The sequence below is a fragment of the Plecotus auritus genome (genome assembly GCF_963455305.1).
Source record: "Plecotus auritus genome assembly, chromosome: 5".
Taxonomy (NCBI): domain Eukaryota; kingdom Metazoa; phylum Chordata; class Mammalia; order Chiroptera; family Vespertilionidae; genus Plecotus; species Plecotus auritus.
In genome coordinates, this window is record NC_137776.1 from 153143839 (window position 1) to 153166081 (window position 22243).

General features: G+C 38.7%; 1 protein-coding gene across 7 annotated transcripts in view; it reads right to left on the reverse strand.

The window, feature by feature from the left end:
• The window catches only part of TUT7 (terminal uridylyl transferase 7), a 54064-nt gene extending 42658 nt beyond the window's left edge, over nucleotides 1-11406 (reverse strand). For 5 of the 7 annotated variants that reach the window (XM_080667671.1, XM_080667673.1, XM_080667669.1 and 2 more), the window contains exons 1-7: nucleotides 11232-11386; nucleotides 10933-11025; nucleotides 9593-10143; nucleotides 3399-3580; nucleotides 2980-3096; nucleotides 2347-2524; nucleotides 675-763 (exon numbers count right to left, since the gene is read on the reverse strand). In XM_080667671.1, coding sequence (XP_080523797.1) covers nucleotides 675-763; nucleotides 2347-2524; nucleotides 2980-3096; nucleotides 3399-3580; nucleotides 9593-10112 — 1086 coding nt within the window. In that variant the 5' untranslated portion in view covers nucleotides 10113-10143; nucleotides 10933-11025; nucleotides 11232-11386. Of the gene's footprint in view, nucleotides 1-674; nucleotides 764-2346; nucleotides 2525-2979; nucleotides 3097-3398; nucleotides 3581-9592; nucleotides 10144-10932; nucleotides 11026-11231 lie in introns of all 7 variants that reach the window. The other 2 variants (XM_080667670.1, XM_080667668.1) reach the window with 1 other exon arrangement.
• Nucleotides 11407-22243: the final 10837 nt, after the last annotated feature.

Consider the following 22243-nt stretch of genomic DNA (forward strand, 5'->3'; position numbering starts at 1 on the left):
TAAATTGACACAAACCATCTATACACTAGTAACCACCTATGGTAACCACCAGTGGATAAATGCATAATCTACTAAAGTGCCTTCCAGTTTTAAAATTCTGACTCATCAAAAGTTTTGAGTCATATTTAAACCAGAAAGCTAGGTCAGGTGTGGTTCTTCAAAAGCATAATTATTTTTGAGTGGCTGGGGATAATAGGAGGGAATTAAAAAAAAAAGAGCATAATTATTTTAATAAAGTAGGTGTATAAAAGAGGAAACCCAGAAGCAAATTAAGCTTTCAGGTCATAAAAGTTATATATCAACACTGCTTAACATCTAAAATTCTTTCCTGCACTGGAAAGTTGACTTTACCAAGGTAATTTAATCATTTCAAGTTAACTGAACCTAAATAGCCCCATAAGATTCACATGGTAAGAATACCAGTATTTGACGTATGAAAGATCTAAAGAGTAAAGTAAGTATGAAAAGCTATAGAGTATTTGAAATAATGCCCTAAAACTGAAGACAGGCAAAAGAACATAGAAATAAATTTTTGGGGAAAATGCTGCCACCATTACACTTAAACGAATCTGAAAATCTCTAAACTATATTCATATTTGAAATATAGCTCACATTTGAAAAAAAGGATTTCCATACCACTCTATGAAAATTGCAACATTTAATTTTGTACTTACAATGGCTGGAAATTGAATGTCAATGTTTACATCCGAATTTTTGAAACCCAATTGGCTACAGGATGACCCATATAATCTTAGAGAACAATCTAAAAAAAAAAAAGTAAATAAATAAAAGTCATAAATAAGGTAAAATTTCTTGCAAGTTATAACAAAGCACTGTTATTTCAGAAATAGGATCATAAATTAAAACTATACACAAAAGCAAAACACTATTCAAGTCTGGCATAAACAAAGGATAGCAAGGGTGACTCTTTGCTCTTCCTTTATTTATTTTATTTTATTTTATTTTATTTTATTTTATTTTATTTTATGTAATAGGGAAGACTTCATTGACAGTGATTTAGCATAAGGGCTACTCTTTTCAGTTGTAAAACATATTTCAAAAATTCCTAAATTATTATTTCACATTTTGTGCAAAAAATACTACTTGCTATCATTTTTTACATGTTTAAATGTGAAAGTGAAAAAGAAATGGCTTTGTTTTATATTTATAAACCTGGTAGTATACTAAAGAGTTAACATAAACACTTCACCTTTTAGAAAGGCCACATAGGTGTAATTTACTATAAAGATTGTGTTTCTATAAACCAATACATAAAAATGACCTTCAGCATGAAGTTTTTTAATAGAAATACTCATATTATAAACAAGCAGCATTTAACATAATATAATCCCTTTAGGAAAACTTTTGAAAAATAATTATATAACTGATACAATTTAAAACACTAGGCAACATGTGATTCACTTTTAAGAGAAAAGTGTGTATATGGCCTATATTTACCACTCAATGTTTTACCACTATTGTGCCAAAATTTTATCCTTTCTCATCAGTAAACTTTGTGGGTTTTTCCCCCCAGGTTAAGTCAAGTGATTTCTTTGGGCTTTAAAAGTTTCTCATGGAAAAAATACATTCAATTTTAGAATGGAAATCTATGGCAAAAAACATCAAAATTATAAGTGACTTTTCAGGAACTATCTACAACATAAAGAATGAGGTCCCTATATAATGAAATGAGCAGATTCTCACCCTTTATTTTTAGGAAAGCATGTATGAATATGAATGATATACTATATGTAATGATCTTACTGTGGAACAAATGGTTCTATGGGTAATACAGTAATAATTAAAACAGTGATTTCAACCCTAGCTATGTTTTAGAATCACTTGAGGAACATTCTAAAAAATAGTTTCCCATGGTTCCACAGACATAATATGGAGAATGAATTCACCAGTACACAAAATCTATTACATATTAGTTTGCAAAGCTCATTTTAGGTATTTTAAGTCTTTTAAGTGTGGTTAAATAGAACCTTTTTTGGACACATACGTGAAACTGACTCCAACATACTTCTCTTTAACTAAAAATATTTTGTCAATTTAAATGGGTAGAAAGGTAAACAAATATATACACAAGAGTCCCATAGTGTCCCACTAACATGGGGTATTTAATTTCAAGTACATGCACATAATGAAATTCATAATGAAAACAGGTTTAATGACAATGCATGTAAAAGTCTTTGCTTCCTCAGGGGAAGCCAGGAAAAACAAAAACAGGCAAAAAATAAAGATATGGCAAATCAATTTCTATTAGGTGAAAATTATTACTAGTAGGAAAAATGATTGAAGTACCTTTAGCTAGCTAAATAGAAAAACAAATCTAGAAAATACCTGGTAACTTGTGTTGGAACACATTTTCCATGATACGTTTAATTTCTAGTCTCTGTTCCAAGTTCTCATTGAGTAACCCAAACTCCTGTACAACTCTGTCAATGGCAATACCAATTGCATTTATCTGGGAGGGCGTAGGCGGGGGTAATGTAGTGAGCAACTCTTCCTCCTGCTTCTCCTTTTAAGATCAATGTTGAGATTAAAAAATGACACACGTTTTTAACCTTCTACCATTTACCAAGACAACACTATAGAATATTCTTAGCCTTCCCTTTTACTTTAGCTGTGTTAGTTTTCATGTTATCAAACATTTCTTCATGCACATAAAGTGATAATAGAGGGAAGATAGGAATAAGAAAAAAGTTCTAAAAAAGAATATTAAAAACAGCAATGACAAGTTATTTTATTACTGGCATAACGACATATACTTAAGTCCTATCAATGACTTTGTTCATCTTCATAGTGTCCTTAAGGAAATTCGTAAGACTACCCAGCAAAACATGTCTGAGCAGCATAAAGTATTTTGGGTAAATTCAATAATATAGGTAGCAAAGTTATTAAGGAGAAGAAAGTAACAAAGACAAGAAATAACAACTGACAGATAAACATTTGTTTTGGTTATATTAAACTTACCTTAATGTTTTTCTTGTGCCTCTTCTCTTTGATATGCTTATGGGCAAATGCAATAGATTCAATGAAAACATCACAAAGTTTGCAGGTATACTTTGCTGTAGGGTAGTTTCTTGGTCGCTGTAATTTAATGAGATTTATAGGTATATATCCTCAAAACTATAGGTCAACAAAAATTAGGCAGAAAATGATTTCCCCTCCACTTTTAAAACAGTTAATATGTTGCTGTCACTCTATCACTATCCTAATAGTCATTTTTATTTAAGAAACTCATTAAATCAAACTGACTTATCACTTGTAGCTTGTAGTGCTTCAATACTAATAACCAAAGTAGGATATCTAATTCATCAAAGCACATATCCCCAATTACTAACACAGTTTAAACAAAACAAGGATTTTAACTAACAAATAAAAGATGTTACCCTTTTCAGCCTGTCAATGCAGTCCCTTTTCAATCGCTCCTCAGCCTGCTGTAAACCCAGGAGCTCCTTTGCTGAAAGCACAGACTCGTCAATCACAGGGCCTTCCAAGTCCCCGTCCAGTTCACTTTCCCCATTTCTAGTCCTCCGTGGCTTCCTAGGTCTGGACTTCTGCTTCTTGTCTTCTTAAGTTAGGAAAAAAATATTATTGGTGATATTAAATAACAGAACTGACTAAAAAGCAGAATTTACATATTTATTAATGAAATCGTGTAATATCTGAATGACAACTGAACAGAGCATAAGGAAAGGGATAGGCATGGATAGAATGCCTGAATACTCATTAAGCACCTCATCTAGATACATTAATCCATAGAAATAGGTGTGTTTTTTAAACTTAAAAGGAATTCTACTTCAATCATATAATTTGATTTTATCATCTTTTTGGTATATTGCTGAAAGTATCCTCTGAAGATGAGTATACCTGTTCTAATATACCTGATATATCATCATAATATATAATATACATATATCTACTATAGTCTAGTACTAGGGCCTTGGTGCACAAAATTTGTGCACATTAAAAGGGAATTAATTAGAGGAAATATTTTAATATTGCTATTTGCTCTTTCCCTATAATGGAAGTGTCAGAGATGAAAGAAAATTAGTAAAATGTATATGAAAATCTCCTTCCTGTCAGAGTCTGGGGTGCACCGCAGGACCCAGAGTCAAGTCCCCACACACCGCTCGCACCTTGAAATTGCGTGAGACCCAGACCTGGCCAGCCCCACCCCTGTCAAGCCCTGCAGGGCGGGGGGCTGCAGCCTCAGGTCCCCTGGCCCCGGGTCCCCTGGCCCCAGGATGCGGCCTCAGGTCCCTTGGCCCCGGGAGTCACGGCTTCAGGTTCCCCTGTCAAGCCCTGCCAGGTGGGGGGCACAGCCTTAGGTCCCCTGGTGCCAGAGTGGGGGTGGGGGGTGCGGCCTCAGGTCCCCCATCAAGCCCTGTTGGGAGGGGGGCACAACCTCAGGTCCCCCGGCCTGGTGCCAGGGATGTGGCCTCAGGTCCCCTAGCTCTGGCACCAGGGGGCACGGCCTTAGGTCCCCCATCAAGGCCCTCTGGGCAGGGGGCGCAGCCCTCAGGTCCCCCAGCCCCAGCATGAGGGCGCGATGACCATTTGCATATTAGCTCTTTATTATATAGGATACTTGTAAGTATACCTGTTGTTCTAATGAAAACTATCCACATTTACTTTCATTTTCATAAGTGAACAATATCAACAGAGCACAGATGGACAATAAATATATTTCCAAAGATCTCAGAAATCAACTACATTCTTATCTGAAGTGAAAATTCAGTCTTCACATAATTGTCCCTCCACATTAATATCAAGAAGTTTAAGCCAAAATTTTATTTACTGAGGACAACCATTTCCCATTTTATCTTTACTTTCATTTTCACTTCTTCAATGGCATGCACACTGAATATATATCAAAGGAAGAAACAATTAGCAGCTGAACTAAAAACTTTCTGCAAGTATAGACTAATTCTCACTTGTTTATAGACTGTGCTGCTCTACAATCCTTATAATAAATGAATCTGTCACTTTTTAAAAAAATGTGTAACTTTTAACTTGTGAAACTAAAGGTGATTGTGGGATTGCTTTATAAAAAATTTGTCTTAAATAACTTGGATAACTTCCCTCAAGTTCTGAAAAATGAAACTATTAGTAACACATGCAATCAAAGTTAAATTCATTTCTCCAATTAAAATTGTGATAAATGGATTGAATAGAGCTTCTAAATGGCTTATCAATAAATAGTCTGAAAATAGAAACCTGCAATGCCCTGCATAAGGCAATTCCTGTCAAGTTTCCACTGGAACTTATTACTTGTATAGCAGGTACAATAAATCAGTTAATTGAAAAAAAAAATTGTCAGAAAAGAGAGATATAGGACCTTTATTTTACAAAAGCTACCTGCCAATAGTTCTACATGGAAATCAGCAAGCACTGTGTTCAAACTACCATAAGATGAATACAGTGAAATTCTGCAAACAGTTTCTGTACTACAGTAAGTGGCAGTTAAACAAAATTAAAGAAGTATTAGGACAAATACAGTTTTATTTTTAAAAGCAATCAACATAGACCAAACAAAATAGTAAAAAGTAGTCATTGGAAGAAAAAAATCAGTCTATACCTTAATACCTGCTTTTAAATACTCCCCCTACTCCCAGTTAAAATATAAATCTTTTAAGGACAGTACTCTTGGTCTGCCCTAAACTTTTGAGATAGGCACTTCTTTTACTTTAAAGGATGTCTATTTTCATTTAATTTGCTTGTCATTACCAACTTTAAAAAAATTGCATCTGATTTCAGTATTCAGGACAGAACTTTCTCACTTAGGCAAACACTCATTAGAGATTTACACCAATATGTGCAATACCCATTAGGAAAGTCCATATTAGTTCAAAAACACTAAGTGATATAGAACCAAATTCCTTTTTTTAATCCCTCCTCTCTTTCCTACTCACAAAGACTGCTAAATATAACTATATTTGCTGTCATTTTCTAGAAAGAATGACTTCAATTTCCCTCCAGAGAACACAATTAACTCCTTATTGTTTTTATACAGAGAAGTAGGTGGCTGCAGAAATTTTGTCTGATGCTGATAACAGCAGCTACCATTACAGAGTATTTTATTATGCAACAGATGCAATGCAAGCAGTTTATATGGCATTGCCTCATTTAATCCCTACAGTGATCCTGTCATGGACGCTAAAATTACTCCCATTGTACAGATGGGGAAAATGCTGGTCCAGGAAAATAAGTGACTTGTGCAGAGACACATGACTAAGTCAAAGCAAAGGGACTTGAAACAGAGATTAAAGCATAGGTGAAATTCTTAAATTCAGCCTTGTAACAATATACAAACTAAAAAGAACCAATTAAAATCCCTTCTTGCAGCATACTCATTCACAACTGGAACAGACCAGTACTGATAAGGCAATATAACCTTATGAACCTCACAGGCCTGCATGGCAAAAATGACCAAATAAAATCTAGCTATTGGGAATCAGGAAAGCAAAGCTGGGTTTTGCTAAAAACAATTTCCATAATTACTTAGACTACCTGGCTTATCCCAAGTTTTTTGGTAATATGAATGAATTCTCTATATACAGTATTCTAAGTTTCCCATATTTTACTTGCATATGAACCATTGTTCCATTCACAAAGGACATGTGTATTTGAGTGGATGTTTTCCAGCTAAGATTATTAATGGAACTGTCCCAAATACGATAAATTGGCAACCTAGGATATATGAGAGATGAAGTGTGAGTGGTAATGGAGAACTGAAAAATAGACAGTATTAAAAACAAAGCAACTCGAGATAATTTCACTACATTTTCTCACATCATTTAATAAGACCCTTCCTTATTAAGACAAGTTTGATTTCAGGAAAATTCCTTTTTAGGAATCTCTGAGTGTAGTGCGAAGTTTAAATTTCTCTCTACAGTGAGCAATGTTATACCAAAGCTTAATACTTCCTGTATGAAGATTTTCAAGAAATAGAGACTGAAAAGACCTTTAATTTGCATTTGTGAAAGAATACACCTGTATTTCACAGAGAGAAAACACGGGAGCTTTCAATTAAAAAGACAGTGAAGACGTATTTCCTGTTCAAAACCTCTTAAAATCAACTTCTTTTAAAACGAAACACAAACACATATAAGAGGTTTTTGATATGTAAACAGTTCCTTTTAATATCTTTCTGGTTGCAAACTATTGATCTATAAGTCTTTCTTTTCATAATGCTGCTCAACATCAAATTTTCTTTTCTAAAAGACCAACTACTGGTAACTAAATTAAAATGTCCATGTCCCACAGACACCGTAATACACAAATAACTTAAAATCACACAAACTTTTAAAAAGAAAAACACAAATGAAAAGTCCAGAATTCATCAATGTGTGTTCAGTTTCCCTCTATCAGATTTCCGGTCCAGTGATGCTGAGTTAGCGGCCAGAGCAGCACAGTACATGATTTCAGTTTCACTTCCTCATCTACCTTTCTACATAAACAATTCTGGATAAATTTAACTTCCCTGAGCCACAACTTCCTGCTTTGTAAAATTGTGATTCTACCTTTGGTATATCACTACAGACAATTCCTTCAAGTTCTTTACAGCTTCAAGATTTTCGAGGCTAAGGTTTGATCTCTCCCATCCATTTGATTCCTAATACCTCATTCTGTTTTGGCTGTTTGATTCAAAGCATTTTCTTTTACTTTTCCTATTTAAAAAAATATAAAATAACACCTTTTCTCCCATTTTATACTTTCATAAGACCTTCTAAAGATAGAACATGATGTTTTTCCTACTAAGACTTCTAAATGTACAGGTGACAAATGTCCTACAGGTTTAAAGCACAAATGTCCTACAGGTTTAAAACACACACACACACACACATCACTGTGAGATAATATGAAGGAAAAGGGCCTCGAAAGTGCCAACACTGTCTGCCAGCATTTAAATTAAAAAAACAAACACACATACACAAAACCAAACCTGTAAAAGTGCTAGCTAGTTTGCAATTCATTCTATATGGCCTCCTTTCCTTCAGCCACACTGGCTTCCTTGCTCTTCCTGGAATGTACACGCTCTGTCAGTGCCTTTACACAGGGGTGGGAGTGGAGGACGTTTTCCTCAAAGATTCCCAGTGCTGGCTCCCTCACTACCTCAGTGAGGGCTACCTTGATAAGTCTATTTAAAAAGTGTCAACCGCCTCTCCCTCACTCCCCGCCAGGCCCAGCACTCCATTTCTTTCATTATTTTATAGTCAGTCAGGAAGTGCTTTAAGTTTTTAGGAAGAAATTGGCATAGTAGAGTATATATTTTTTAATAGGAAGCAAACCAGTAGTGATGATGGAGGCAGAGTGTTTAGCTAGGCTGATTTGGTAGTAGAGATGATGAAGAACTACAGACTGGGAATATAAAGAAGACAGATTTCAGTAATAAAATTAACAGGAATAATTTTGGTGGTAAAATTAGTGGGTTATAACTTATTCAAAAGGGGAAGGAAGGGGAAAAGAACATAACTAAGTTGCTTAAAAAAAAAAAAAAAAAGCAGGCAGCCCTGGCCAGTTGCTCAGTGGTTAGAGTTGGCCTTCAGACTGAAAGGATTCAGGTTCGATTCCAGTCAAGGGCATGCACCTTGGTTGCAGGCTTGATCCCTGGCCTGACCTTGGTAGGGTTCATGTGTGAAGCAACCAATCGATGTATCTCTTTTGCATCAATGTTTCTCTCTGTCTTTCCCCTTCCCTTCCACTCCCTTTAAAATCAATGGAAAAAATATCCTTGGTGAGGATTAACGTTAACAACAATAATAACAAAGTCAACAAACTTAGCCCATTTTTCCAAGAATAATTTTCTGAGCATACTTTGCATTTTCAGACTAAATATTAGTTTTATTTTTTCTACAAATATATGACTTCACTTCATTTTAGTAATTAACTGTCCGTTAGATAAAAACAATTTTCCTATTTACAGATATCATAGGTACATGAACAAAGACAATTCACCTTTTAGAAAACTGTATAATCGCTTTGGGGGCAATTATTATCAAACACGTAGGGCACTCAGAATAGGCTTCTGGTTTGAAACTGAAAGGTAAAACTTTTATGTGTATTTCTGACTTCTAAACTTAATATCTCTCAATACGTTTTTAAAGCTCACTTTTGAGGGGAAAAAAAAAATCCTGGACTACCTTCCTATCCCACTGTGGCAGGAGATATATGCAGACTATAGTGTGCTTTTATAACAAATAAGATTTTTAAAATCTTCACAGTCTGTCATTTATATTATTCAAATACAAAACTGTGATACATGGTTTAGAAATTATATACACACACTCAGAAATTATGATATAGTCTCCTCGAGGATATGATCACCCTCTTATGTAAAAAGCACCAACAGGAAATATGTTGACTAAAGTAAAATGAGCATTATGGCAAAGGAAACTTTTAAAGGGACCAATATATACATGTATCACAACTGCAATCCTTAAAATAATTATATTAAATAAGCAGAAACTATGAAAAATTTGAACTGCATTGCTGAAAATAATAAAACTCATTTGGATGAAAAAGAAAAAAAGACTTTGCTGACTTTGGGTTGTTAACTTGACAAATTGCAACACATTACCGTGGCTTCCTGCTTCCACTTCTGACATGGTTTCCAGGCTTGTTGGGTCTTTATGAAATAGTCGCCTTACAGTTCTACAGCCTCTTCCGTCTTGCCACCGATATCCATCTTCACTTTCTTGAAAGGAGTCTTTTCTTGGTCGGTTCATAACAGGAATTCTAGGTCCTAGTCTGAATTCTCTCCAACTCTCTGAACTACCAGCAAGTTCATCTGATAGCCACCTCTTACTTTGATCTCTGTGGTTGTCATTTATCCAAACGGGTTGACTGTAAATTGGGTTTTTAAATGCATATGGATTGCTGGAAACAGCATATGGTCCTCTTCTAGGAGTATTCCCATAGTTCCCTGGTGTTATTTTTCTCTTGGGAAGGCCTTTTTCCATTTTATTGCTATGGCCTTTGGCATAATCATCCATTATTAAATAATCTTGTTGAGGGTGACCCCTTCTGAAATCCTCATCTTCTATAGCTCCCCGGTCTTTAGCACGCTTCACAAAATAAGGTTTTGCTGCATCTCCCATGGTCTTTGACTTCACTTTTCTTACTTTGCACCTGAAAGAAAGCATTTTGGGGGAAAATAAAACTATAACAAGATATCATACCTAATGTACAAAATACCACATGTATTGCACAGATGCTCAAAAGCCCATAAGGAAACCCCCCCCCCCCTAATTTCCTTCACATTCCAATAACCAGTGTATTACACTAGAAGTTAGGAGGCTTATCCTATGGTATTCATCATGAAAATTAGTACCTACTATTTAACATGAAGATTAAACCTGTGACTAAGGGAAGCTCCCTATAGTCTCGAGAACTGTAGTGTTAAAAAATATTACTCCTACCAAGTTTTACCTATATGACAAAAGCGCTTCTCTTAAAACACACACACACACACACACACACACACACACACACACACACACCCGCTTTATTCCAAGCCCATATTGTTAGAAAACTCCCGAAACAGTCTTTAAAACTCCACGTTTCCGTCCCTCCTCCGTGTCCCGGGACCTTGGCTCACCTCACCACCACTATTTAGAACGATGGCTTCGATCGCTTGGGTTACGGAGGCCCCACCGAGGCTCCGCTTCAGTCAAAGGGGCTGGGTTTCCAACCAAGAAACAACTCCAGCTACTCTCCCCCGATCTCCTTCTCCACCCCAAACAAATTTGTTTTTTTGTCACAAATTGCAATTTTCCCACTACGATCCCCATCTGATCGCCCCACCCCCGACCTGCCTCAGTTTCCACCCTTTGGGAACGGAGGCGGAGAAAGAGGAAGCGTCCCCGTACTCCTGGCCACGAAGCCACCGCGGGTACCAGGAAGCAGGAAGTGACCTACCTCCCTGATGGGTTCCGAGGTCCCCCAGGTTGGCCAGGGGGCCGAGGCCGAGTTCTTCCACCTAAATCCCTTCTTCTTCGGCTCTCGCAGGGTCTGACAGAAAGTGAAGATACGGGCTCGAACCTGATAGCTCAGTCCCCGCTGGCCTGGCAACAGGGACCGAGGCCAGCGGAGGATGAAGCCAACCCAACTCCTGGGCGGAGCCCGCCCTCCAGTCTGGGGACCGGAGAACCTATCGGAGACGCACCCCGGAGGCGAGTCTGGGAGGGACACGAGGAGAAGACGCTCGAAACACTCACCACCTCCGCGGCGCTCCTCCGCCTCCTTCGGTCCTGGCTAGGCTCCCTCTCTGTGTTTTCTTTCGGCCCCACTTCCGGCGCTCAGCGCTGGCTCATTGTGCGCGATTGGGAGACGGGGGCCGCCCCCGCCGGAGAGCTCCGCCGCTCACGCCGGAAACGCGCGTCCTTCCGAAGGGCCGCCCGCCTCCAGCCCCGCCCCTCCCGCCTCAGCAGCGCCCCGCCCACTTCCGCCGCCGTGCGCTGACTCTGGGGAGAACGGGCAGTCTCTCCTCGCCCAGGTCTCCTCTCTACCGGGGAAGCGTAGGAAGGGAACCTCTGGTTCTCCGAGGGAGACGCAGAGCCCGCGTGCCGGGGTAGGCTCGGAAGCTCGGCTTGCCCCTGGAGGCTCCTGGTTGCTGGGTCTGAGGTCTCATAGTGTTCTTGATATTTTCCTGGTAATTCCGAGTGATGTAACGTCTCAGGACGTCTTGGTTGCCGGTCCTGTAGAAATGCCTATCCTGTTTAAGCATCCGCTGTTCACCCAGCTCTCAGTATGGTCGAGGGAGATGCTTTGCTTTTTTTCTTAGATTGGGTGCGTATTAGTTTTACTTAAAAACAACACAGAACGGTGTTTTTAAGAATATGTGTAATCTAAAAAGATGACCCAAGAGATGTACTCGAATTTTTGAACGAAAATTGCACACCTGGAACTAGCAAACACCCCAGAGCGTTGAAAAAATGTGATAGTTTTGATTGCTCTGCTTTAAAACATTTAAACATATTCACGAGATCCTGTGAGGCCTTGGACTTAAAATAATTATGAACCCATAAGTACTGGCTACTGCCAGGAACTGGTCTGGGGGCTTAACAAATATTAAGTCACTTAATCCATGCCATATCCAAATGCTTTGGTTCTGAAAAATACATGGGAATCAAGCCAGTAATCTGTTTGACAGGCAGACAGTGCCTTTAATAGAGTCCAAAGGGAGCTTGGTAATACATGATTGCATTTGCTAAGGGACAGTAGCGTTGCCTCACCCAGTGGAGTAATTCTTGCACACAAGAACTGGTTTAGGAAGAGTTCTAGAGGAGCAATAGAAGATACATCTTTTTAAGGATTTAAAAATATTTTTTACTCGCATTTTTTTCAATGCATCTCCAAAAACCTAAACTTGCTTTGAGGTTTGTTAAAAAGAAATAGCAGACCCAAAATGCAGTCACTGTGGTAAGTCCAACCAAGACTTAATACCTAAACTAATTACAGTTTCAGCCTCTCCCAGGAGTGGAATTTTAATTCAATTTGAAATTTCCTGATCAGCACTAATGAGGTAATATGCCCAGTAAGACCCCCCTGTCCTTCCCTAAGGGAAGGTGATCTTGCCTGAAATAATCCACTCTTTTACCTTTCTTGTCCTATCTACCATCTTTCTGTCTAAAACAACCTTACATTTCGTACAACTCCTTGTAGTGCCCTTCTAGTTGCTAGATGGGATGCTGACTGACTCATGAATCAATTAATAAACCAACTAGACCTTCAGATTTATTCAGTTGAAGTTTGTTCTTTAACAAGAGCCATCTTGAGGATAAATGAGGCTCTCTAAAACAAGATGCAATATTAATCAAAGGATATTGACAGTTAATATACCTCTGTCTATATTATACTGCAATGACAATTTAAATTGGTCATGGGGACTCTTTAAGTTGAAAAGTTCAGTTTAAAAAAATTTTTTTTTAATGTTACTGTAGGGAATTGAGTTTCTCAGATTCTTTGTGTGATTGCTTCACAGTCTAGACATTTTTCCAACAACTTGGAGCACAAATTTGGGGCCTGTTTGGTTCAGAGGACATTAATATTGCTCCATATGTTATAATGTGTCTTCTCTTGAACCAGAAGCTTAACGTTGTGGCACCTCTTGACAAGTTAACCTTTAACAAACACTATGCCAGTGCTGTTTTTCCTGTAGGGCCATGGAGTCAGAAGTGCAGAGGTTGTATTCATAGCTTTGTCAGCCAATTTTTTTCCCTTAGTGTTTTTTATTCACTTTTTTAGTGAATTATATTGGCTCCCCCTTTAACTCTGTCCAGAGTCCATTGACTGCTCACCACTTCCACTGCTCCCAACCTGATGTTAGTAACCACCATGGCTCTGATGCATTGTTGCAATCATCAGCTTTCACCCTTGCCCTCCTCATCTATTCTCAACACTGTAGCCAGAAAACTCATGTTCAGATCTGAGTCAGATTACTGTTTCCCACTCAAAATCCCTCAGTGGCTCTTCAGTTCCCTGGGAGTAAAAGCCAAAGTCCTTGAAATGGCTACAAAGCCCCTCCTTTTATTTCTGATGGCACTCTTTATTCCTCTGACTCACTCCACCCAAGCTATACTAGCCTTTTTGCAATTCCTTCATCATGCCAGGGCTTTGCACTGGCTATTTCCTCTGCTAGAAAGCTTTCCCTCCCTTTGGTGTCTGTATTGGTCACACCTCCATCTCCTTCAAACCTTTGCTCACATTCTCAATGAGAGCAATTCTTATCACTCATTTAAATTGCTGTCTACTGCCCTCTCCTCTGTCTTCCCCTCACTTGGTCTGTATTTGTCATGATTATTTGTTTCGTGCCTGTATTACTCCATAAGAAAAGTTCAACAAGGGCAGAGACTTGCCAATTTTATCAGTATATCCTCTAGGATCTAGATCAGCCTTGGGCAAACTACGGCCCGCGGGCCGGATCCGGCTGTTTTATCTGGTTCTCTTGCTCTCCCCTCCGCTCCTTTACTTTGAATTTATATTAGTTCACACAAACACTCCATCCATGCTTTGTCCAGTTTAAGAACCCATTGTGGCCCTCGAATCAAAAAGTTTCCCCACCCCTGATCTAGATTCTAGAACATTACCTGGCTCATGCTAGATTCCCTAGAAATATTTGTGGGATGAATGAAAGATGCAGGATGTCAATGCAAGAACATCCAAACGTTTGGAGAATTTTTGTAACAGTTTATTTGAACCAGCAGAGGACACATCTGGACGCAAGATCTCCTCAGAGTGAGAAAAATGCTTCCCAGAATGACAGTTTGCAGTTCCTTTTATACATTTGGAATTAAGGAGGGAGGGTAAAGAAGGTTAGTACATGAATGTGGAAGAAAAGTAAGGCAGGGAAATCTCTATGATTGGATTACAGGATAGTTAATAAGAATATGTTCTCTCTTCAGGGTGGTTATGCTTCACAGGGGTCTTAAAAAGAGGCTTTTCAAGTGTGTTAACCTAGATGCATAAAAAACAATGAACAGGGCTTGCTTAAAGCAAAGATAAACCTTTTATGGGCCTGGGATGTGATTAACTACCAGGACCTGCTCAGTTAGGAACTTGTGATCAGATCACCCTGTGAGGTTCCTTTGGTTAGGTTTATTACAGATTAGGTTTTCATCCAGGAGGACAAACTAGGCTGTACAGCAGTAGTTTGTCATTAACATTTGATTCCCCTCTCTTCTTATGGTGTGTTAGTACTCTGACAGAGGTCTAATTTTATAATAGGACTAGAGGCCCGGTGCATGAATTCATGCACAGGTGAGGTCCAGCCGGCCTGTCTTGATGGGGGCTGGCCCGCCCCGATGGGGGCCGATTTGGGGCAGGGCTGGCCAGGGGGAGGAGCAGAGGGCGGTTAGGGGGGCCTGATCAGGGCCCCGATGGGACAGTTGGCTGCTGCAGTGCGCGTCATAGTGACCGGTCATTCTGGTCATTCTGTCGTTCAGGTCGCTTGGCATATATATATATATATATATATATATATATATATATATATATGAAAAATAAACTCAGAAACTTAAAAATGTTCTACCCTTCTTTCCTCTTTCACTATCTGCCTAAAGTTTTCAACATCCTCACAATGGCTTTCTTCTCCCCAATCTCTCCCCCGCCCCCACCCCACCCCCCAATTCTCAAATAATTGAGTTAGAATACTTCTTTGAGTCAGTTAGGGTGCATACAGCTTTGAGTTTGATATAAAACCTAATAGATGTTGTTGGCTGCTATCCATTCTCACCTTTGTCCTTCCTGAAGGGACCTAAATTTTATTCTGTATCCCATCCTCACTTACAATAAAAAATATCCCCAGGTATTGCCAACTGTCCTTGGGATGGGGGATTGGGAGGTGCAGGCTAGAAGGGGTCAATGGGGGGAGAAATGGAACATCTGTAATACTCTGAAAAATAAAGATTCAAAAAATAAAAATAGAGTGGAATTTGATTAAATAAAAATAGTAAGTAGGAATATAAATGGCTCTAATCTTGAACTGTCCTGTTGTCCCTTGTCCCCTGGGTATGGAACAGCCTCTCAGGGGGAGACATACTGAAAAACTATTTGTTGTTTATCTGAAATTCAAATTTGACTGGGCACCCTGTAATGAATGAACGAATGAATGAATAATGTTGCCCAAATTGGCTATCTGCAGTATCTCCCGGAACCTTTCTGCTGGAGCTTGCACTTTTGGTGAGGATCCACCCAACAGCTATATTGGCTGCTTGTCAGGTTGTCTATGCTGTCTTCTTGCAGTGACTGTATACTGGTAAACAACTCCCTTTTCTCCCTCCACACCCCCATGTTGTATTTGAAAAAACATCAAACCTACAGAAAAGTTTCAAGAAATATACAATGAACATCCATATACTATTTATATAATTCACCAATTTTAACATTTTGTCACATTTCTTCCTTTGTGTATGTGTGTATTTTTTGGCTGAACCATTTGAGAGTTGCAGACATCTAGATAGCTAAACCCCCAACCTTTAGTGTTGATCTCTCAAAACTGAGAATATTTTCCTACATAACCACAAATGTAATTATCACACTCAGGATATTTGGACATGACAGTATTATTTTCTAACATGCAGTTCTGCAATTGTCCCAATAATGGTATACTTTTTAATTTAACACTTATTTTTACTGAAGATTTGAGCAAGATTCATACATTGCTTTTTTTTTTTTTTTTTAGTGTTCTTTAATGTAGCACAGGTTGCCATTTTTTTTCCATTCATGATGTTGACATTTTGGAACAGTCTGTGCCCGTTCTTTTGCAGTTGATTGTTTCCCTATGGTTCGACTTCATTAACCATTTTTTTTTGACAGGAATACTATATAGGTGATGTTGTATCACACATCTCAGTGTAGCACAGCAGAGGACATATGAGGTGGCAATGTTTTTTTAATGATAAGTTTGATCACTTGGTTAAGATAATATCTACCATATTTCTCCATTATAAACATTCATTTTTTCATTTGAAATTAATAAATAACTTGTGATACTTTGGGCTGTGTGAATATTCTGTCCCCCTATCTTTCTCCCAAAGGTTTTAGCATCCATTAAAGATTAACTCCTGAAATCAAATATTGCTATGTAGTTGTGAAATGGCGATTTTCTATTTTTATCATCCCTCTTATGTTTATTATTTGGCATTCTTATATAAAGGAGGACTTTCACTTTCTCCCATTTTCTTTAAAGTTTCTCTTTAAGGCCAGTGTGAGCTCATGGATTCTATTTTATTAAGTGTGTTATAATCCATTCCAGTCAGTATCTATTTTGATTCTCAAATTGTTCCAAATTTGGCAAGTGGCAGCCCCTTAAACTGGTTCTTACATCTCCTTCACAGATCTTCGTCAGTTTTGAGCGCTTCCCTAATTTCTGGCACAAGATGTCCCAGGTTTACCTTAAAATAGGCATTTTCCCAATACTGTTTGGAAAGTGAAACCTGGGTTCCATGTGTACTCATTGTTCTAGGCTAAAATTGCTTTTAGGTTCTCTCAATGGAAGAACTAGGAAACATGTTTTAAAAACCATTAATTCATAATGATAGCTCTAACTGATACCCAGTTCAGTAGGAGAGGATTCTTCCTCTCCTTGCACCATTCCATATTTGTGTCTTTGTTCTCCCACAGTGAACTCTCTGCTTCCTCAAAACAGTATATTTACTCATTTGCTCAATCCTGCAATATACACAAAGCAGTTTCAGAATTGCCTTACCACATTACTACCCAAAACAAACCTACCAAGTGAAGTTCAAGATATTTTTTGTCCTTAGAATATATCCCACTGAAAGTGTATAGTCAGAATACTTTATGTTCAAAAAGTTTTTTGGATTCTTTTTTCTTTGCAGTTGTAGGTCTTTCCACCCTTACCCCCAATCTTGTTGATTTAATTTAGTTTTTTGAATATGTAAAATGATAACATGGTTCAAAATCCAAAGCTATATAGAACATTATGTTCAAACAGTTCCCCTTTTTATCTCTTCTATTCCATTTCCCCAACCCCCTTAGGTAACCAGATTCATTTGTTTTTATGTTTATCTTTGCTGTGTTTTGTAAAAATAAATGAATATATATTTTATATAGTTATGTAAATATGTATAAAATCTAGCATGCTACATATAATCTTTAGTATCTTGTTTTTCCCCACTTAATAATATATTCTGGAAATTAATTTGTCATTTCATGGAAATGTTTTTTGTTTTTTAATTTTCCAGCTGTTTAGTACTCCATTAAGTAAATGTACCATAATTTATACAACCAAACTCCTGTGTATGGGCCTTTGGGATGTTTCAATATTTGCAATTATAAATAATGCTGCAATGAATAACCTTATGCCTGTGTTTTCTTGTATTGTCAGAGTTGTATTTTAGGGTAAATTCCTACAAGTGGAATTTCTAGGCCAAAGGGGAAATGCACATGTAGTTTTGCTCGATATAGCCCAATTCCTCTCGATTTTGTACCCACCAGTAGTGAATGAGAATGTTTGTTTTCCAAAAATCTGTTCAACAGATTGTTTCTACAAGAATTTACATTTTGCTAATGTGATGGGTGAAAAATAGCATGTCATATTGTTTTAACATCTACTTCTCTTTTTATGAATTGAGCATATTTTATATATCCTTTTCCTTTAAAAAGTAAATATAAAACTTTGGTGATAATACTTGAACTGAATCTTTTATCTGTGCTAAAATAAATGAAACAAAAAAATTTTTTTTCAAGGAATATCCCTCTGGGTGGTTTCATGTACACAAGGTTTTATAATGGATTGGAGGGCAATGACTTTCAAGATAAAGCATTATTTTGTAAAATATTGCAAAACAGATATGGGACGTTAAAAGAAAGATTATCTGAATAGAATATGTTGTGTATTTTCCTCTGCAGTTTAGAGGAAGGTTAATAATAATATCTTTATTTGCTGTTTTGCTCTCTCACAAAAGGTTCTCACTTTATTTTTTAAAAATATATTTTTATTGATTTCAGAGAAGAAAGGAGAAGGAAAGAGAGATAAAAACATCAATGATGAGAGGGAATCATTGACTGTCTGCCTCCTGCATGTCTCACACTGGGGATTAAGCCTGCAACCCGGGCATGTGCCCTGACCAGGAATTGAACAGTAACCTCCAGGTTCATAGGTTGATGCTCAGCCACTGAACCAGGACAGCTGGGCAAGGCTCTCACTTGAATTCTGTAGGGTCTGTTGGGCAAAAGTTTTTACCCTTTTTATAGGTGAGACTAAAGTTTGGAGACTTATCCAAGATCATGTGACTAGCAAGTAGCTGAGTCAGAATTACATCTCAGGCTATTTGACTCCTAATCCAGTATTTTTAAAGTAAAGATTAAATACTGAATTAATATGAATTTACTAGTATGCACTGGGCATTTGTGTTTCAATGGTGGGTCAGAATTGGTGTTTTTTTTTTTTTCTTGTATGCTGATGGAAAATTAATTTAAAAATACTGATTATTTAAATAAAATAACTGCGTTAACAGTGTTTATTAAATGTTGGTTTGTTGTGGGTTTTTTCCCCCTGATTTTGGGCTCAGTTACTCAGGCTAAGCCAGATGGATAGTCAATGGAGATGCCTAGAAAAGTGGGGATAAAGTGTAAACAGGGGTCTCATTTACCATTTTCAGGCTTTTTTTTCGGGGGGGGGGGGGGGGGTCCTGTCAGTCTCCCTTTAATGACTTCCCACTGCTGTTAAGATAAAGACGGACTCCACCTTGGGGTCCACAGTCTCTGAGGAGCCTGGTCCCTCCCTGCCTTCCACCTTCATGTTGCTCATTCTCCCCAGGCTGTCTTTGCCTTAGCCACACTGTGCCTTCTTTCAGTCCTCAAACCTGTCATCCCGGGCAGTTACACACATTCTTCCTGGGCTGCTTTTCTCTCTCTCTCTCTCTCTCTCTCTCTCTCTTTTTTTTTTTTTTTACCTTTTTCATCTGTCAGTGCTGAGCTCAGGCATCACTTATTGGGGAAGCTCTGGTCTCTCTGCCTGGGCCAATCTCTCTTATATTTTCTCCTCCTCCTCCTCCTCCTCCTCCTCCTCCTCCTCCTCCTCCTCCTCCTCCTCCTCCTCCTCCATCCTCACCTGAGGATATTTTTCCCATTGATTTTTAGGGAGAGTGGAAGAGAGAGGGAAAGACAGAGAAGCATCGATGTGAGAGAAATAGCTTGATTGGTTGCCTCCTATGTGAGCCCTGACCAGGGCCAGGGCTAGGGAGGAGCCTGCAACTGAGGTACATGCCCTTCACCAGAATCGAACCCGGGACCTTTTGGTCTTCAGGCTGATGCTCTATCCACTGAGCCAGACAGGCTAGGGCTCTCATATTCTCTCTCTCTCTCTTTTAAAATATTTTTAATTGATTTTTTACAGAGAGGAAGGGAGAGGGTAGAGAGTTAGAAACATCGATGAGAGAGAAACATCGATTAGCTGTCTCCTGCACACCCCCTACTGGGGATGTGCCCGCAACCAAGGTACATGCCCTTGACTGGAATTGAACCTGGGACCCTTCAGTCCACAGGCCGATGCTCTAGCCACTGAGCCAAACCGGTCAGGACTATGTTCTCTAATACCATGTACTCCTTCTTCATAGCACTCCTCACAATTGCAACTTTACAAATGTTTGTGCAGTTACTTGATCAATGTCTGTCTCTTCCACACTCTGGCTTTGCTCACTATGGTGTTCCACAGCCTAGCACAGTGCCTGACACATTGTAGGAGTTCATCCAATATTGATAATGAGTGTTGGTGTGTGTGGTTGCATGCATGCCTGAGCACAGGCAGTTTCCTATGCTCAGCAGGCCACTTTCATCCTTAGCATCTTCTCTAGGTTTTATTTTCACCTTTCTGTATCTGCTTATGATATTTGGAGCCATTAGTAGATGTATGTTTGATTGCATTGCTCTCTAGCTCCTTCGTCTGCATGTATATCCTCTGTTTTGTAACCTATCAACTCAGACACAAACCCCACACATACTTGCAACCCACTTCTAAGCTTCATGGGTTTAGGGGTTTTGGTGAGAAGTTGAGGAGTTGTCTCCTTCATCACAACACAGCCACCATTTCATGTGCTCTTCTCTCTTCTCTCTTTCTCCCTCCTGACTCTTCTTCCTCTTCTTCGTCAGGAGTGTCACAGGCAACTCATCCTACACTGGGTGATTTTGCAGAATCCATGGTGCCAGCCAACATCCATGACCCCACAGATATTCCCCTTTCCCAAGTGGTCCTTACCCAGGTCTTTTCCCAATAAGGATAGATCTTGTGCAAGAAGAATTATAGTGCCAGCTACTAAAGTAAATAATAAAAGGATACAGTTTCATTATCTCAGAGTGAGATAATTTCTGGTCAAGTTTGAAGGATGTCCAGTGCCCTAGCCCAGTGGTCGGCAAACTGCGGCTCTGTTGACTAATGAGTTTGCCGACCACTGGGGTAGGGGCTTAATCACAAGGAACAACAACAGCTTGTAATTATTGGAATTGAGAGTCTAGGTCAGTGGTTGGCAAACTCATTAGTCAACAGAGCGGCAAACGGCGGCTCGTGAGCCGCAGTTTGCTGATCACTGCCCTAGCCCATGCCATTTTGAGAGAGATTGGTGGAAGGGAGGGTGAGAGGAAGTGTGAATAATGAAATGCTTTCTGTACTCTGAGATGCATTTCTCCTACTGCAGTCCTAGCATATGTCCTTCCTAAAATTACTTTCCAGACACTCTCTTCTCTCCCCATTTCTACCTTAGGCAAAATAACAGAAATAATTACACCATTCTCAAGAGTTCCTCTGAGGACACTTGGACAAAATCAGATTCAGGGCAGGGCATTTGAATTTCTGGAATTACCAGGTAGGATCAGTTCAAGGAGTCCTGACCTTAATATGTCATCTTTCTTTCACAAGCAGTTAAGTGTGTCTTAAGTTTTCCAAGTGGGTATTTCTGCCATCCTCGGTTCTTTTCAGGCTCTGTTGTATTTCTTCACCCAAAGCAATCTTGTACAAATTTCACATGATGATGTTGTCACTTTAGAGTTTGAGGTTTTAGTGCCCATACCCTGAGAGCTTTAGTTTCTGTACCAGGTGTTCGTAAGTGTGAGCCTGTCATCCCACTCCACACCAACAGTCACTGAGCACGTTTTGTGTGCCAAGAGCTGTTGTGTGGTGGTTACCTGCATTATTTCATCATTACTTACAACTGCCCTTTGATACAGATTGACAGACATACCATCCCCATCACATAGGTGCAGATAAGAAGCTTGTCCTAAGACACAGCTATAAAGAGCAGGATTTGAACCTCTGACTCAACACCAAAGCCCATGAGCCTAAATGTCAGACTGTGTACCATGGCTGGTAGGGAGGGAAGGGTGAGGAATGAAAATCTGTGTTTTGTTAAGTCAACAGATATGTTGACATGTCTCTGTATAAACAGTGAAATTGGAGTTACACAAGAAGAAACAGTAACTCCTAAAAACACATTGGTGAACTTGGCTCTGCCTTAACTGCTGTGAGCTCTTGATTTTACTGATCAATGTCTTACTGTTCTTTTGTCAGCATCTTTTGTTACTCATTAATGAACCAGCTCTCTTTTGGAATAGCTGTTTTTATAGTTTTCTAGAAAAAATATCTACTTCCCTTTTCACTTTTTCCTAGGATCTTTTCCCACAAAAGGGAATATCTCTTAAATTTGTATTATTCCAGGCCTGAGAGAACCAAGGTCATAAACCAATATGGGATTTTTAAGGTTATTTACTTCTT